At 41.0% G+C, this 18,566-nt stretch overlaps 1 protein-coding gene across 2 annotated transcripts in view; it reads left to right on the forward strand.

Annotated features, from left to right (window-relative positions):
* The window catches only part of MYH9 (myosin heavy chain 9), an 807,001-nt gene that overhangs the window by 412,231 nt on the left and 376,204 nt on the right, over window positions 1-18,566 (forward strand). For both annotated transcript variants that reach the window (XM_033935132.1, XM_033935133.1), the window contains exon 19: window positions 2,080-2,240. In XM_033935132.1, coding sequence (XP_033791023.1) covers window positions 2,080-2,240 — 161 coding nt within the window. The remainder of the gene's footprint in view (window positions 1-2,079; window positions 2,241-18,566) is intronic.

Here is an 18,566-nt window from a genome sequence, read left to right on the forward strand (position 1 = left end):
ACAATATCTAGCCCATTAAAAAAAAAAGTCTCCCCACCTGGCAATGATGGTCCTCCCTGATGACCCCCCCAATGAATGCAGTACTGGGAATCCCTCCTCCTTCCCCCCTTGCTAGCAAAAAAATCAGCAGGAGGGTTGCCCATTCCCTCCTGCCATGCTGCCCCCATCCTGCAAGAGAAAAAAATGGCAAGAGGAATGCCCACTCCTCCTGCTACCGGAGGTCCCCCTAACTCCTCCTCCTCATACCTTTCAAGGAAGTTGGGAGCATGAGAGATTCTCCGTCATGCCTCCGAGGCCTGCCTGTCCAAAATTGCATGCTTTCCCATGCAATTCCCATGCATCAAATGATGCACCGGGGAGCAGAAGGCCTGCCATTTTGGACAGGCAGTCTCTGGAAGAGGAGTGACAGAATATCCCTCCTGCTCCCAACTTTCTTGAAAGGTTTGGGGGAGGAGGGTTCAGAAGACCTCCAGTGGCAGGAGGGAGTGGGCATCCCTCTTACCTTTTTATTGGGGGGAGGAGGAGGCCTTTGGAGGCAGGAGGATGTGGCAGGAGGGAATAGGCATCCATTATGCTGATTTTTGCTAGTGTGTGGGGGATTCCAGTGCCACATTTGTTGGGGTGGGGGGCTTTTTTTATTGGACAGATATTTTGCATGTGTAACACATGCAAAATATCTGTGCCATTAAAGAAAACCAGGCAGACTTATAGGTTAACACAGTTAGTTACCTGTCAGTTTTTTTGGGATCGCTAAAACCCTTATTCTTTTTTTTTGTGCATAGCCAAGCGATATTGGTGCATCAATCACTTGGCTAGTTTGCATGGGGATTTAGCTAATTTGTATGACCGAATCAGAAAATGGATAATCGAGGGAAAAAACACTGTGAGCCGTTTGTATATTGGGTCAGCAAATATGATCGTCGCTAAAGCTGTCAAAACAGGTTTAGCAACAATCACTGGCTTTAGTGCATCTGGGCCTTAATGAGGTAATACAGATTCAAGGTTATTGGCAGAATGAGTTGTTTTTATGAGCAAAAAATATTCAAAATGGTTAAAGAGCTATCTATCAGCGAGTATGCTTTTTTTTCTTCACATTAATGTATTTTTCCTTAATTATATAAGAAGCTCTGCTGTACCATATATACTCGAATATAAACAGATTTTTGAGACAAAAAAATGGCCCAAAATTAGGGATCTAGGTTTATATTCAGCTCAGCGCCTACTGGACCTGTTGCAGGCTCCCACCGGGCCTGCTGTAAGACCTGGTGGGCCAAGACAGGAGGGATCCCTCCTGTCCCAGCCGACTCTTAAGAAATTTTACCAACCTCCTGCCTCCCCAGCGTACCTTTTAGATCAGAGGTAGGGAACTCTGGTCCTCGAGAGCCGTATTCCAGTCGGGTTTTCAGGATTTCCCCAATGAATATGCATGAGATCTATTTGCATGCACTGCTTTCAATGCATATTTATTGGGGAAATCCTGAAAACCCGACTGGAATACGGCTCTCGAGGACCAGAGTTCCCTACCCCTGTTTTAGATCCCTGGTGGTCCAGCGGTAAACCACGACAGGAGCAATCTTTGCTCCTGCCCTGTCCAGAGCCACTAGCTGAATAGCTACCACGAGTTCTCAAAATCGTGGAAGCCATTCAGTTAGTGGCTCTGCAAGGGCAGGCGAAATGGAAGATCGCTCCTGCTGCAGTTCACTGCTGGACCACCAGGAATCTAAAAGGTACACTGGGCAGGAGACATTTTGTACTGGGCCACCGCTAGACCACCAGGTGTTATAACAGGCCCAGTGGAGGTCTGCAAGGCATTGGGAGGGAGAGGGAGACAGGGTACCAGAGCCTGGCAGAGAGGGAGTTGGGGGGGGGGGAGCTGGGTGCAGAGCCTTGCAGGGCAGGACACTACACTTGAATATTAAACCTTCCCCCCTGTGTTTTTTGGGATGTGTGATTAGGCTTGGGACAACTCCAGGTCCCTTTTGCTTATAAAGCAATATTTAATGGGTTATTCTATTAATAAACTACTATTCTAATTGAAAACCCCAAAATATACAATTGTAATATACAATTTTTTGTTAGATTAAAGCACTTGAATTGGACCCCAACCTTTATCGGATTGGACAAAGCAAAGTGTTTTTCCGAGCTGGTGTTCTTGCTCACCTTGAGGAGGAGAGAGACCTGAAGATCACAGATGTAATCATTGGATTCCAGGCCTGGTGCAGAGGATACTTGGCAAGAAGGTAAGAAATATGAAAAATGTGGTTTTTCTAATAAGGTAGTAGTAGCTAAATTGAGGTGGTATCAAGCTGCTTGAAGTTTGGAGTATAATTGATCTACCCTGAAAAAATGCAGCATTATGCAAAAGTAAATATTTTACACAACAGTATTGGAACAATCTTACAAATATGTGCAGGTACGCACTGGAGAACAGTTTCATCTTCAATTGTTCCCTTCTGATAGCAAACTTGGTGTGTGCTGATCTCTGCATTTTTTCTTATTTTCGGGTATTTTTGCTGTCTGTTTTCGATTTCCTGTGTGGCTTCAGTGTTCGGATCCCCCAACGTTGACTCTGGTGTCACAACTCACAGTGAGTAAGCCGGCTAAGAAGCCTTCCCCATCTCCTCTGGGCCTCGGGTCAAAGCAGCAGTGAGTCAAGTCCTGCCAACCTCGAGGAAACCCCCAAAAAACGCTCTTCTCCGATTTCAGTGAGTGCCTTGACATCGGCCTCCTCATTGCTGGAGCGTAGAACCGCACCGAAGGTGCCGGCTAATAAGCAACGGTACTGGTGCATGCTTTGAAGAAACAGATTCAGGAGTTGCTTAGGGAAGAGTTGTGGGACCAGCTATAAATGCTGCCACTGACTCAAGTTTTTCCCATGTCGACATTGACTCCACCAGTGCCAGTCTAGTCCGACATCGATTGTGCTGGAGGTGCAGTCTCCATTGGTGCTGCCAGTTCTTGTTCAAGAACCGACACCTCCTAATCACCGGCACCAATCTCTCTCAACTGAAACATCACCTGACTCAACGCCGGTGAGGTCTGGCAAGGTATTGCAGAAGTTGAAACACTTTGAACCCTCCATACCGGCCACTCGACACCAAGTCTGGACAACACGAGACTCGGATCTTTTGGAAGATTCAGATCAGGAACCTGTTCTATCTGACCATGATGGTTCTTCAGAGGAGGATTCTCTTCACCAAACTTCTCAAGACTCCCTGTTTTAACTGAGAAATATTTGTTCTCTAAATTTTTGAGAGATATGTCTGAAACCATGTCTACCCCTCTTCAAGCTGACTCAAAATGGTCTAAGGAGTTTCTAGATGCTTTGGATTATGATCAACCGGCTAAGAAACTCCTTAAGCTCCCTATTCATGACATTCTATGGGATACATTTTACAAAAATTTTGAAACGCCAAATACCATTCCAGTGGCTCCTCGTAAGTTGGACTCTTTGTATTGGGTAGTCCCTATTCCAGGTTTTGATAAAGTTCAACTTCCTCATGAGTCTCTCCTAGTTGAATCTACCCTAAAGAAATCCTCGGGGACTAGTGTGTACACATCTGTCCCTCCTGGCAGAGAGGGTAAGACCATGGACTGGTTTGGCAAGAGACTTTTCCAGAATGTTATGTTAGCCAACTGGTCTGGTAACTACATATTTCATTTCTCTATATATATGAAACATCTGGTCAAGCAAGTTGCTACGGTCCAAAAATACCTCCCAGAGCGTAAGCTTCCTGATCAGGCTTCGTAAGTATATGGTTCATTCCATTTATGACACTTTTGAACTCGCTTCACGGGTGGCAGCAATGTCAATTGTCGTGAGACATCTAGTCTGGCTTTGAGTCTCTGAACTGGACGTTAATCATCAGGACAGGATGGCCAATGCTCCTTGTCTGGGGATGAACTTTTTGGAGCTTCCACTGATACCACTGAAACGAACAAGATCCGTTTCTTGGTCCCGAAATCGTCCTGCAAACACTGTCATCTTTTTAGACGTCTGGAGGCAATTCCCCTTAGAAAGAAAGATGTAGACAGTGTTCTAAAGGGATAGCCTAATCTTTTATTAGTACATCCAGCTTTTATACTTTTTTAACATGGGTCAGTGGTATTAGCAGATGACGTAAGTACAAACCATATCTGGTGACAGGATACATAGGCTTCAAAGAAGTAATCAACACTAGAAAAGGGTGGGGTGGGTGAATGAGCAGGATATGTACTTCATTGTTTAAACTAAAAGGTGTAAAAAGCTTCCTTTATCTATCTCAACCGGTACATGGCAGTGGGGGGTTGAGCCTTCATTGTCTCAGACAGCTAACTTCGTTAACATGATTAAATGACCTCTTCCCAAACATCAAGTTTTTGATTACCCCAGCATAGACAGAGACAGAAAACTTATCCTTTCAAATGTGTCCTTTCAATCCCCTCTTACGTCATGAAAATGACATCATAAATGCACGGCATGAGCGTGGAAGGGGAGATATTCTAGATATGTCTCTTGAGGAGGGGTTTTAGGGGCTGTAATATGAGTCAAACAGCGCAGGAACAGTCTAAAAATTACATAAGCAACAAGAGTGCAGATAATAATAAAGATTATAATAATAAGAAGGTCTTTCACCCACCCCTGCATCCAACTAAAATACAGATCCAAGGATTAGATAAACCAGAATTACGTTAAAGTTCAGCAGAGAGGTCTTCTAATTTTTTTAATGGCCATAGTATATACCTTACCCGTGGGACCTGTATTGTCAGGAATAAAGGTGCAACAGGATAAAGTACTGGGAAGAATTTTACAGACACCCCCCTTTCTCTGCAAGAATCATATCCAGGGCCATGCGATTTTGGAAAGCCATCTGAGAAGTGGGGCCTAACTGATCAGCAATACCTTGCAAGGCATCCCTAGAGTTTCACAAAGCGTTGCTGATTATAATAAATGTAATTAATCCAATCAACATTCTTATAAGGGGAATAAGGGACTCAAACCTAGCCTTAACCTGGTCTCGGGCCTTGAATTCATCTGGGACCCCTCTTGGGACCCCTATCTCATCTATGTATAGCTAAAGCGCAGTGGCCTATCTACTGGCTGGGTAGTTTAACACGGAGCCGAAGGTCTCCACAGAGCCAGTAAATATCACCTAAAGCAAAATCTGATGCTGCAACAGTGAAGCATACCTATAATTTCCAAAAAAGAATACCAGGCTGTAGTTAAATTTCCAGTATGCCTCGGACAATAGTTTCTGATTAATACATTAACACATTTTAGCTAATCATGATTTAATCAGGACTACTTGAAACCGTCTTCCTGCCCTCAGGGTCTATCTTCATTCCCATGCCAGAGTCAGATTGATATAATTTCCCATAGGCCTTGGCTGACACTAGCTATGCCAACCGAAAATGCTGAACGCCTGCAACAGCTATGCTGACATCTCCCATATTCTTTGAAACGAAAGCAAACTTGTGGTACCCTTAGCCAGTCTGCATTTCTTGCCTCGCTTATCTCCAACAGCACGTCCCCTGTCCTGCAGAATCTCCAAGCTATGAAGATAAACAGTTCCCATTATGAGTTCAAACCTCTGTCTTAGGTTGCCTAGGTCGTATCTATATCTTACCCGTCGTTGAGCTAATGAACGGTGCATAAAGGATGCAGGAAGGTTTCTCAGGAGGTTTGGGCATAAAAGGTAAAAAGATGTCATAAGAGAGTATGTAAGTATTGCATTACTATTACCAGGGTCAGAGGTAATATTATCCCATACTTACATACTCTCTTATGACATCTTTTTACCTTTTATGCCCAAAAATGGGTTTGGAGCTGGGGCTGAAAATAGGGCACATGTGAGGGAAGGAGGCTCTACTAGCACCCGTTAATGTAACGGGCTTAAACACTAGTGGGATAATATTACCTCTGACCCTGGTAATAGTAATGCAATAGGCCATTCCAAATTAAAACCAAATTAGAACTAAATTAGCAAGTGTCAAAGAAGATACTGGAAATACATGTATAACTGCCTTAAAAGCTAAAAGAAACTTTGTATGATATGCGTTGTAAAGAAATGTACATGTGTTTCACTTTACAGCAAAGGAAAATCATCATAATGCATAGCAAAATTTGTACAATAATTAAGATAATGATAGGGTGAATTAAAACATTAAATACGTGGTTTGCAGTGGGCGAATACTCAAAGAAAAGTTCCCAAACTTGAGACATGAGCATCTCGGAGCAAATTTTGTGCAATCTGTCCATTTTCAAAAGTGATAGTATGATTCACTTCTTCGGAGGTTTTCTTAAGTTGTTCAGTAAAGTTCAGCAGCTTATGCAATGTCTCATTCCCCATACCAAGAGGTAGTGGATACACAGCATATGAAATAAAGTCTGGAATGTCCATAGAATAGGTTAAATAGGTGGAATTGTACAGCAAAGCGTTCTTAGGAAGGTGGCTATATCCGATGAACAGGAAACATTGTGTACAGCATATGTGGAAAAGTCTTTGCAGTCAGGGTGCAGGAAGATGAATTAGTCTCTTTAAACTGGTGAGATGCACACTTGGGATGGAATGATGTCTGTGTATACAGGGATGGATACATCGGCTTGTCATTCAGCAGCTGTACTCCAGTGTGATCCAAATAAGAGATAGAAAACGGGAGAGAAACCATGTTGCCTGTACTGAATGTAGAGAGAGAGAGAGAGATACCAGGTTGCCTGTACTGAATGTGGCAACATGTGACAATATTAATGCATTTACTTGTTATAGTTATGGCAAAAGAGAGACAATATTCAAGTACTTAAGGTTCTTAATCAAACATTCCAAAAAGATATGTTTTTGTGTGCTGCATATAGCCATTATGGCAATTCAGAGAGACCATAATTCTGTACTGAATGTATTTAAAAAATTATGTCAGAAATGTGTACTGAATGGTTCATATCTAGTGAGCACCATTGAATAAACACTGTATAGATATAGAATAAAACCTTTTCTTAAAAATATAACCCCTAACTAAGCTACATTTAGCATATGCAAACTATAGGGAAAAAAGAACATTGCGCATTTGGGCTAGTAAAGAGTGGGAAAACAGCTAGCTCTAGAAATGGCCAATATTATGTGTCTTGGGGTACCCCTCAAACTAAAATAAGTAGACAAAACACAGACCACATGGCACAAACAAAACACATAGCTCTAGGCTTGAAACTATTCTTCCATCGGTCAAGTGTTCAGAGCTGAACTTATCTCTGGAAATAAACACATTGTTATAGAAAAACAAAGATGAACACATGAGTAAAGTATATGGACAAATAATGCATATCATAACCATCTCATATTTAGAAAAGCTAATGTCTCTTTGGATCATCTTTATCTCTGCAGTGACAGATATCTCTGGAAAACACCAGAAATATCCTTGTGCCAAAACTAGGATGGCTATGTATATATCCGAACTGCTACTAAGAAAAGAAAAACACATTTTAATTTTGCAACATCCTAATTTCAGCTAAAACAATAGGAAGGAATTTTTTTCAATTCACAAATGTGCCAGCTGTGGCTTTCCAGATTTTGTCCCCAATAGTCCTGTTCATGCGTTCGACAATACCGGAACTCTGTGGGTGACATGGGAGACGAAACCTCCACTCAATGCGGAGTGCGATAGCCAAATCTTTGCATACTCTGTCAGTGAAAGCAGGACCATTATCTGAGTTGATGTGTGTGGGACATCCCCACCCAGGGATGATTTCGCGAAGTAAAATGTTCACCACTGTCTGAGCTTCAGGTTATCGGAAGAACAAGTCAACCATAACAAGGGCAGCTGATATACAGGGTTTTCCCTCTTTGCACCAAAGTCCATCCGAAGGGCGGCTTTGGGCACCGGCCAGATGGGCATTGATTAAGCCAGTGACCAGGGTCTCCGCAATTAAAACATCCAGTACTTCTGGATGGATTATTACCACCTCGATCGGAGGCAGGGGCCCGCCCCCTATGAAACCCGTGACCCCCCTCTTCTGCGAGGAGCGGACAGGCGCGGTCCCCAGGTAGGGAATCTGCAAAGGAGAACGGAGGTTAGAAAGGAAAGTCTGAATAAGTAGGGAATCCATATTTGCTTGGGCACTAAGACCTGCCTCTTGGGTCCAGGTTTCATTAAACCTTTTCAACACCTATCAAGCTCTGTCTGCAATCCTGATCGAATTACATTGGATTCCTGTTACTCATCGCATTACCTTTAAAATCCTACTTTTAGTTTTTTAAAACACTGTCTTTGAACGAACCCCAATTCATTAATAACTACTTATTCCCCATAGTATATCACGTTCTTTAAGGTCCATTAATCAAAAACTCTTAACAATTCCATCACTGAAAGTTATCGGAACTCGTCATCATGATATCTTCTCTGCAATGGACCCACAATTATGGAACACCTTACCTCAGCATGTAAGAGAAGAAAATGACCTAAACCATTTTAAAGGCAATCTGAAGAGCTTCCTTTTTAAAGACGCCTTTAATTTATTTATTCCCTATTCCTATTGTTTTCACCATTCATGTCTTCTTTTGTGCTTTATTAATACAATTGTAGTTCTGCCCTTTTTTCCTTATGTATCTGTTAGTTTGTATGTCAATATGTCAGACTCATGTAATTTACTATAAATAAGCTTATGTGTACACCTTTTGTTTTTATTTGTAAATTGCTTAGCAAATTAAATTAAGCTATTCAATAAGTTAAAAATAAACTTGAAACTTGAATCTCACAAATTTCCATATTTTTTCTTGCTCTATCTGTAAAACTGATTTTGGCCCCTGTATTAATTAAAATTAATTTATCCTGACCCTCTTTGGTAGTATTAACATTGGGGCGGCCGCAAGTGTCCAAAATCAAAGGTGCCACATACCTCAAGCTGAATTCAGAGTCTGACTTCTTTCCCTTATCCTGCGTCAACAAAATTGAGTCCACAGGAAAGTGATAGGAGTCCGGCAGGGCTGTGAAGGTTTGAGTGACCTTGGTATTCGGACACAGAAAGTCAGGACATCCCTTGAGCACGGAAATTGGATGCCTGCGCACTCATAAAGCTCAAGGTGTGAAAAATAACAAAAAACATGCTAAATGACGCTAAATGCAAAGGTTTTGTTAATCATGATACCAAAAGAATAAAGCATAATTGCGTTAGCAGTTACATTAGCAGGAGAACGTTATAGTTGCCAAAATGCTGGCCTTCTGATAAAGTGCTCAGTTCAATATTTCAAAACACTCCTATCATATACTTTTGGCTCAGCGTGACATCATCAGCCTGACAGCCAATAAAACTTAACAAAGGAGATGTTTAAAAGTTAGACAAAGAAGTTCCTCTACGTTTAAAAGTTTCAGAAATCATATTCGTTCTGTCCACATTCATTTCTGAATATACATTAACATTTTATAACATTTCCAATATTCTTTTATCATTCTTAAAACTTATTTCAGACAATTTGTCTATGTATCAAACAAGCTGCTGAAAAGTTCTCAGCCTGCCTGCCAGCTGCTCCATGCTACCCACAATCAGTGCTGAAAACTAATCAGCCTGCCTGTCACTACAACAAAGGAGAAGGAGGACGAGAAGGAGGGGCTGCCCTCCCCCTCTCCCCGCCAAAGACTGCCACAGAATCAGAATCAGATCTCCAACTCCAACTCAACCACTTCACATCAAGCACCACAAATTCACCCATACTACACATCCACAACCTGGTTCACTCACATTCAAATCATATTAAGCCTTACAGGGTTCACCACTTTCACCTACCCTATTCAACATTTACATATCCTCTCTAGGACACCCACTGCAAAAACCAAACCTGATCTAGTACATATATGCAGACGATATCTCCATTCTAATCCCAGTGAACAGCATAACAAATGAAACCTCAAAATACATTACTCATATAATGACCGAAATAGAACATTGGACAAGCAACTTCAAACTGAAACTTAATACAGAAAAAAACAAAAATCTTCCTTGCAAGCCCAACAGATAAAATTACCAATTCAACGCTACATATAAAAGACCATGATTACCCAATTACCAACACAATAAAAATATTGGGAGTCACATTGGACACACACACCTCACTATGATTGAACACACGAATATAGTGGCAACAAAATGTTTCACGATGTTATGGAGATTAAAGACCATCAAAAAATACTTCGACCCACTATCGTTTAGATTACTAGTGCAATCACTAGTGCTTTTTACCCTGGACTATTGTAATATCGTTTATTTGGGTATCATTCAGAACTCAGCTGTCCGCTTGATATATGGATTAAAAAAGAATGACCATGTCATCCCCCACCACAAACCACTGCACTGGCTGTTAGTCGAGGCAAGAATATTATTCAAGTTCTCCTGCATATGTTTCAAGCTAGTTTGGGGACTAGCACCTACGTATCTACAAACCCACTTCGCACTCCACAACCCAACAAGACAAACCAGAAACAGCTATCTTTTTGCATACCCAAGCATAACCAATTGTAAATACAAAACCTTTCTGGACAGAACCTTTATGCTCCAAGCAAATAAACAACAACATTGGCTAGACAAGTCACATTAATAAAGCCGAACTGACCTACAATGCCTTTTAGAAAACTCATAAAAACTACTCTATTCGACAGATACATCACCCAAACAGAACCTCACCAAGTACTCTGTTTCTTTTCACAATGCTCTCTGAAATCCTAATTCTTGCTGTTTCTGAATCTCTAAACAAACTGTACATTGTAATTTTTTCCCTTTTTTCAGGAAAGCTGCGATTTTTCTTTACAGGTCCGCTCCGAAATTCTTAGCAAACATATTTTGTAATTTTGATTCCTAATAGTCTCTGTACTCTGTACTCCCTCCATATTTTGTAAATCGCTGAATGTCCAGCTCTCTTGAATGTAAACCGCCTAGAAGTCGCAAGATTGTGGCAGTATAGAAGAATAAAGTTATTACCATTATTATTATTATTATTATTACTGAAACGAACAAAGTCTCATCTGTCTAGGAGGGGGAGAATCCTAAGTGCCTTTATGACCCATAACAAAAACAATATCACAATGCAGGAATTTTTTCAATAACAAAAACAATTTAACAATGCAGAAATTTTCGCTTACCTTACCTTATAAGCGAGGTACATTACTAATATACAATATAATCTTATACTCTATAAAATCTTATCTAAGCGATAGAAGAGAACAGCACATGCAAAGAATGGTACAGATGACAGAATGAGCAGACGTTTCTATAAATCCACAATAGAGACTTCCCAAAAGTCTTCACTTAATTTCATTCTTCCCGAAAGAATGGCAGCTGCTTATTTTCGCGGCGGGAGCTTACCGAAAACTCCACATTAATATTTGTCCTTGCCAAAAGAACAGTAACCGCAGCGGGTTTACCAAAAACCCTACAATATAAATAAAGGGTTGGAACAGGACGCCAATACCAGTGAGTATTAAAGAACAGAATTCATAATTCAGAAATACTCACAAAATATTGGTAAATGTCAAGTCCATCCCAGACGTAGCCCCCAAATTGAAACGAACAAGATCTGTTTCTTGGTCCCGAAATCGTCCTGCAAACACTCTGTCATCTATTCAGACGTCTGGAGGCAATTCCCCTTAGAAAGAAAGATACGTAGACAGTGTTCTAAAGGGATAGCCTAATCTTTTATTAGTACATCCAGCTTTTATACTTTTTTAACATGGGTCAGTGGTATTAGCAGATGACGTAAGTACAAACCATATCTGGTGACAGGATACATAGGCTTCAAAGAAGTAATCAACAGTAGAAAAGGGTGGGGTGGGTGAATGAGCAGGATATGTACTTCATTGTTTAAACTAAAAGGTATAAAAAGCTTCCTTTATCTATCTCAACCGGTACATGGCAGTGGGGGGTTGAGCCTTCATTGTCTCAGACAGCTAACTTCGTTAACATGATTAAATGACCTCTTCCCAGACATCAAGTTTTTGATTACCCCAGCATAGACAGAGACAGAAAATTTATCCTTTCAAATGTGTCCTTTCAACCACTACCCAGAAATTGGCCACACATGAAACCTGGTGGGACATTCTGGTGAAGCCCAAAAAGAAACCTCCTCCTTCTCATCCTTTCAGACCTTAATCTACTTATCAGAGGAGGTTTGCTGCAAAATCCACAGCTCCTGTTCCACCTCAAACAAGGAGGCTGAGACAGCAACAACCGTGTCAGCAACAGTAAAAACAGGCTGCTCCTCAGAAGGCTCCTCAGCCTTTTTGACGTGTTCCTCCAGAACAAAGCCAACGTCACCATTCTACAAACTTTGCCTCAACCCATCGGAGGCTATCATCAATTTTACATAGCTCGCTGGGACTCATATCAACAGATCTTTGGGTCCTCAACATCATTCGTCAGGGTTATACTCTCAATTTCCAAACCCTTCCACCAGACCATCCTCCAAGAGAGTCTGCTTTGGACCCTGCACAGTCCTCCCTTCTTCTTTGGACCCTGCACAGTCCTCCCTTCTTCAGGAGGTTCAATCCCTTCTCCTCCTGAATGCCATCAAGGAAGTTCCCCTCTCAGCAGCAATGGGGATTCTACTCCCATTACTTCTAGTTAAAGAGAAATTCAGGATGTTATCTCTCGCCCTGCTTTAGCCTCACCTCAATCAGAGAATCTCGGTGAAAGGGAGAATTAGAAGGGCTTGAGCATGCGCAGATGCATGCTCAAAGCCGGCAGAGGCAGGAAGAAGATCTTCAAGTGGCACCAGCCCGTCCTGTGGGCTGCGTGCCGGTGCCAGACGGTGGGGTGAGTTAAAGTTGGTCGGGCAGGGGGGCCTGTTCTCGTGGGGGAGTTCCAATTCGAGCAGGGGGGGGGGCTTTGCGAGGGGGGGAGCAATGCCGGTTCTCGTGCCGGTGCCAGACGGGGGGTGAGTTAAAGTTGGTCGAGGGGGGGTGCCGATTCAAGCGGGAGGTGCCTTTGCGAGTGGGGGGGGTTAGCAGCGCCGCTGGCCTCGGGGGGAGGGGGTGGGAACGTATCAGCGAGTTTCCATTATTTCCTATGGGGAAACTCGCTTTGATATACAAGTATTTTAGTTTATGAACATGCTTCTGGAACGAATTATGCTCGTAAACCAAGGTTCCACTGTACTTCGAAATCAGATGGATCATTGATTGAGACATCAGGGCTGTGTGAATTAATGCTTAATATTAAGTTGGCACTATATTTCAATCCCAGGGGTCTTTTTGCTTTTATTTATAATATTTAGTTCCTATGGCCAGATTTGATCATTTAATGAATTAATAATTGCTATAGAGGTTAAAGATAATTAATTTATTTAGCATATAGGAAATATACATATAACTATTAATTATATATGCCAGAAGAATGTGATTGCATAATAGTCTAAAAGATAAAATTTAGGGGAGAAGTAAAGATTAATGATTTATATATTAGATTTTACACATAAATTAAATTAATATACAAATAGATATAAAATATATTTCAATATTGATAATTTGGTTATAAAATGGAGCTTTATGATAAATTAATTCTGAATGTTTTATTATCCCAATCCATTTTTACTTGTATATTATTTGATAATAAGAGTCAAGAAAATATTAATTGGGAATAGTTATTGAGGCAAAATTAATAAAAGGGTAGATGAATTAGTATGATAATTGATGTATAATTGTGGTCTGTGGGGATTTTTGTTTTACCTGATCTAATATGTGCGGTTCCAAAAGATTACATGGCACAAACAAACATAGAATTCCGGGAGGCCTTAAACTTTCTTTCATCCGTCAAGGAGCCAGGGCTGAACTTAAATCTGCAAAGAAACACAGTTATACAAACGGAAGAAGAAAAACAACAGCATAGAACCAGACATATTGGTGTGCACACATTAGTAAAATAAATTTCTATGTAACACATGGCACAGTAATCAGAAAAGGCATAATCAAATGGTCTGGAGTCTAAATGTAGACTAGAACTTCTGAAAGAAAAAACAAAAATTGTAGTCTTCAGTCTAGTCACACAGTCATAAGAGATAGTAAATCAGTTGCCAACAAGCTGCATCTCCCAGACCTGTAAAAGAGACGGGTATAGTGTACTGTAAAACAAAACAAAAAATGAAACACTACAAAAGTGGTAATGCAGATCCACTAGGCTTAACAGAGTAAATTATTAAATTACACGTTCCACTAGAACATAGGAATTAGTGTCAATTTATAGTTGCTTTATTCGGTTCCTACCCCAAAGAGCTGACCTGCAAAAATTGAAACTAGACTTTGGCTCACGACTCCACCCCTGTGTTTATCCTTGACTTCCATTTTCTGAAAAATATGGGTACTTAACCTCTATCTTTGTTAGTCTTTTATTTTAAATTTCCCAGGTTAATTTTAAAAATATTAAAAGTGATTAATCCCTTAGCATACATTCAGGCCAATACGCAATTTTAAAAATACTTTAAGCCATGCAGGGGAACAAAAATTCCTATTCAGAACTAATTAGAACACTGGGATAGAAATACAAAGGCAGGGATTTGCTTAACACAAACCCCACAGGCATGCTGAGTCTCTGTCCTTGCACTCACAAAACAACGGCTATTAATCAGGGGAAAAGGGAAGGAGGGGGGAGGTTTAAAGGGTATGAGAGAGAAATAGCTATGTGTAATGTTCAGAATGTAAAATTGGGAAAATGGTGTTTGTTCATAAGACTAATTAAATTTACCTACTTTTGTTGGCTCAGATGTTTTGAAGATAAAATTTATAATGGAGGTTAAAATCTTTTCACTTAACGTTAATGGCCTCAATCATCAAGTAAAAAGGAAAAAAATGCTTACCTTTTTGAAAAAACAAAATGCTAACATATTATATACAGGAGACACATCTATCCGCTATAGAATCAAAGAAATTGGAAGGGGATTGGGTGAAACAATGTTTTTTTGCCCCTGCAGTTGGGAAAAAAGCAGGAGTTGCTATCTTAGTAAGTAAAAAATGCACAGCTTCTTTTCAAATGATTGATTTTGATCCCTTGTGAAGGTGGTTACATGTAAAAATAAGCATGGGAAATAATACCCTGGCATTGTTTAATGTGTATGCCCCTAATTCGAACCAATCTGAATTTTTTTAGAACTTAACAACAATTGTTACTCCCACTAGCTGCTTCTAACTTAGTAGTGGCTGGAGATTTTAATGCTGTTATGGATCCACTCATAGATAAAAACCCAAGCAAAATTATGAAGTCATTAGGATTAGATAATTTAGTGCAATCTTGTGATTTGAAAGATATATGGCGGATACTTCATTTAATGATCGGGAATTTTCTTTTTGTTCACAAGTTCATAAATCCTTTTCAAGAATAGACTATATTTTTATCTCAACTTTAATAGTACAACAGGTGACATAAGCTTCCATAGATCCAATCATTTTGTCTGATCACGGAGGGGTGTGGATTGAATTTAAATTTGATAATAGTAGATCTGTATGGAGATTCGATAATACATTGATTGCGGATTCAAATTTCCTGGAAGAATTTAAGTTAAAGATGATTGAATTTTTTCAAATAAATACCTCAGAAGATATTAGCATAGAAATATGTGATGCATTTAAGGCTGCCATGAGAGATAACATTATTTCATATTCTGCATATATTAGAAAACAACTTGAAAAACAATTTTTATTCTGGAAAAAGAAATTAAAAATCTGGAATCTAAATTAATTGATAAATGGGAGCAAAATATTCTGCAGGCTTTATTAAAAGCAAAGGGTAAATATAATGAGATTTCTTCAAAATTAGTAAGAAAAGATTTGTTTTCCCAACAAAATCTGTATTATGGAAACTCAAATAAGGCAGGAAGAATATTGGCAAATTATCTCAAAGTAAAGAAAAGAAGAACAAAAATTATTGCAATTAAGGATGAGAGAGGAAATATACATACTCAAATTGGAAGTACAGTCAAACCTTGGTTTGCGAGTAACCCAGTTTGCGAGTGTTTTGCAAGACGAGCAAAACATTTTCGCAAAACTTGTCTCGCAAACCGAGTGTTGACTCGATTTGCGAGCACCCCCCAATAACTGGCATCGCTCCCCCCTGCTTGGAAAGGCCCCCCCGCTCGAACCGGCACACCCCCCCAATGTGAACTGGCACCCCCCGCCCGAACAACTTAAACTTACCCCCCCCCCCCGTCTTGCACCGGCATGCAGCCCACAGAAGATACCAGTGCTGCTAGAAGATCTTCCTGCTTCTGCCAGCCTTGAGCATGCATTTGCGCATGCTCAAGGACTTCTAATTCTCCCCCGCGCCTTCCCTTAAGTTTCTTTACGCTGAAAAGGTAAAGGGGAAGGAGGGAGATTCTCGGGCCACTGAAGGGCGATGAGGTGGCGAGAGGGAAGAGTGGATGCTGCGGGGACAGGGCGGTGAAGGGGATGGCAGGGACGGTGGTCTGGTGAAGGGGACAGATTTTTTCCAGTGTCATTCTCTACTGAGTAGTTAGAAAATGTTTTCACCATCTCCGAATGATAAGATCTCTTGCCACATTACATCTATCATCTTTAAATATTCTCATTCACTCTATATTCATTTCATGCTTGGACTATAGTAATTCACTGTATAAAAGAATTACAAAGAAAGAAATAAAACGCCTTCAAATTATTCAAAACATTGGTATAAAAATTATTTCAAAAGCACATTAATACAATCATGTTACACCCCTTCTGATCAAGGCATACTGGCTCCCCATTGAGCACCGAATTACAGTGGTACCTCGGTTTACGAGTGCACCGGTTTGCGAGTGTTTTGCAAGACGAGCAAAACTTTTGTAAAATCGGTGTCTCAGAAACCGAGCATGGCTCAATTTACAAGCTCCCCCCCCCCCCCCCCCCGCAATCCGGCACCCTCCCCCCCCCCCCCGTGATCCGGCACCCTCCCAACACGATCCGGCACCCCCCCACGTGATTGGGCACCCCTCGCCTCGATCTGGCACCCCCCAGTTGCTTCTTACCCTCATCTGGGCACCGGCATGTCCTGTGCTTGGTGCCGGTGCCCGAAGATCGGCCTCTTCTTCTGCTAGGCCTTGAGCATCTAAGCATGCTCAAGGCCTGCGAGTTCAGCAGAAGAGGAGGCCGATCTTCGGGCACAGGACATGCCGGTGCCGGATCGTGGAGGGGGGGGGTGCCCAGCCCAATCGCAGGAGGGGGGGGCGGATCTCAGGGGGGGCCTTCGGGAGGAGCAATGCCGGTTCTCGTGGGGGGGTGGAATGCATCAAAGCGAATTTCCATTATTTCCTATGGGGAAACTCGCTTTGATAAACGAGCATTTTGGATTACGAGCATGCTCCTGGAACGGATTATGCTCGTAATTCAAGGTACCACTGTACTTATAAAATAATGATACTAACCTTTAAGACAAAAATAGCCAGTCAACCAGAATTCATTAACAGGCTATTAATCCCTCACACTACTCATCGTACTTTAACTTCCTCAAATCAAAACCTATTAGCTATCCCTTCACTTAGATATATTAACACTATACGTACTAGCATTTTTTCAGTTACAGCCCCTACTATCTGGAATTCCGTACCAAACCATATAAGAGAAATTACATCCCTCGATAAATTTAAAAGTAGCTTAAAGACCTTTCTTTTTAAAGATAGTCCTTTTAAGGACGGTGATGGAAACTTGTTCTCTTCCATTTGCCTTGTATTCTAGATTACTTGCCTGCTTTCCCTTCCTCTTGTTTTTACCCTCTTCCCAGCCTTTCCTATTTAAATTTTGTATTTCTGCCCAGTCACCTTTTGTACCAGTATGTCATTGTTTGTCAATGTATCAGTCTGTTAATGTTATTTTAATGAAATTTGTTATTTAATGAAATTTGTGTTTTATATATATTTTTATAATTGCTTGTTTTTTTATGTATTCTATGTAAAACTGCTTTGAATTTTGATAAAGCGGTATATTGAATTTTAAATAAACCTGAAGCCTAAACCTGAAATTGAGTTGTCTTCTGCAACCTCACGAATAGACACTCAATTCCTCGCCTCTCCATCACTTCTTTTCTCAGTGGAGGACTCCACAGATAGATCTTTTTGCATCTCCCCACAACAGCAACCTGCCTCAATTCTGCTCCAGGATTTACTCTTCTCACCGCCTTGAGGCAGATGCTTTTCTTCTGGAGTGGACGAATCAGTTTCTGTATGCATTTCCTCTCATTCTCAAGACACTCGTCAAACTCAAACACGACCATGCCTCCATGATTCTGATAGCTCCTCGGTGGCCCAGACAACCGTGGTTATCCCTTCTTCTTCAAGTCATCAGCAGGGAGCCAGTACTTCTACCAGTTTTTCTGTCTCTGCTTACACAGAGTCAGGGGTCTCTACTTCATCTCAACCTGCAGTCTCTACACCTGACGGATTGGTACCTCTCAACCTAACTGCCACTCTACAATTTTCATAATCTGTACAGGACATTTTAGAGGCTTCCAGGATGCCTACCACTAGACAGTGTTACAACCAGAAATGGACTAGATTTTCTGCTTGGTGCACCGTTCATCACAAGGAGCCTCAGTCTACCTCCTTGTCTTCAGTTTTGGATTACCTGTTGCATTT

Source organism: Geotrypetes seraphini, chromosome 2, assembly GCF_902459505.1.
Source record: "Geotrypetes seraphini chromosome 2, aGeoSer1.1, whole genome shotgun sequence".
In the NCBI taxonomy this organism is placed as follows: Eukaryota; Metazoa; Chordata; class Amphibia; order Gymnophiona; family Dermophiidae; genus Geotrypetes; species Geotrypetes seraphini.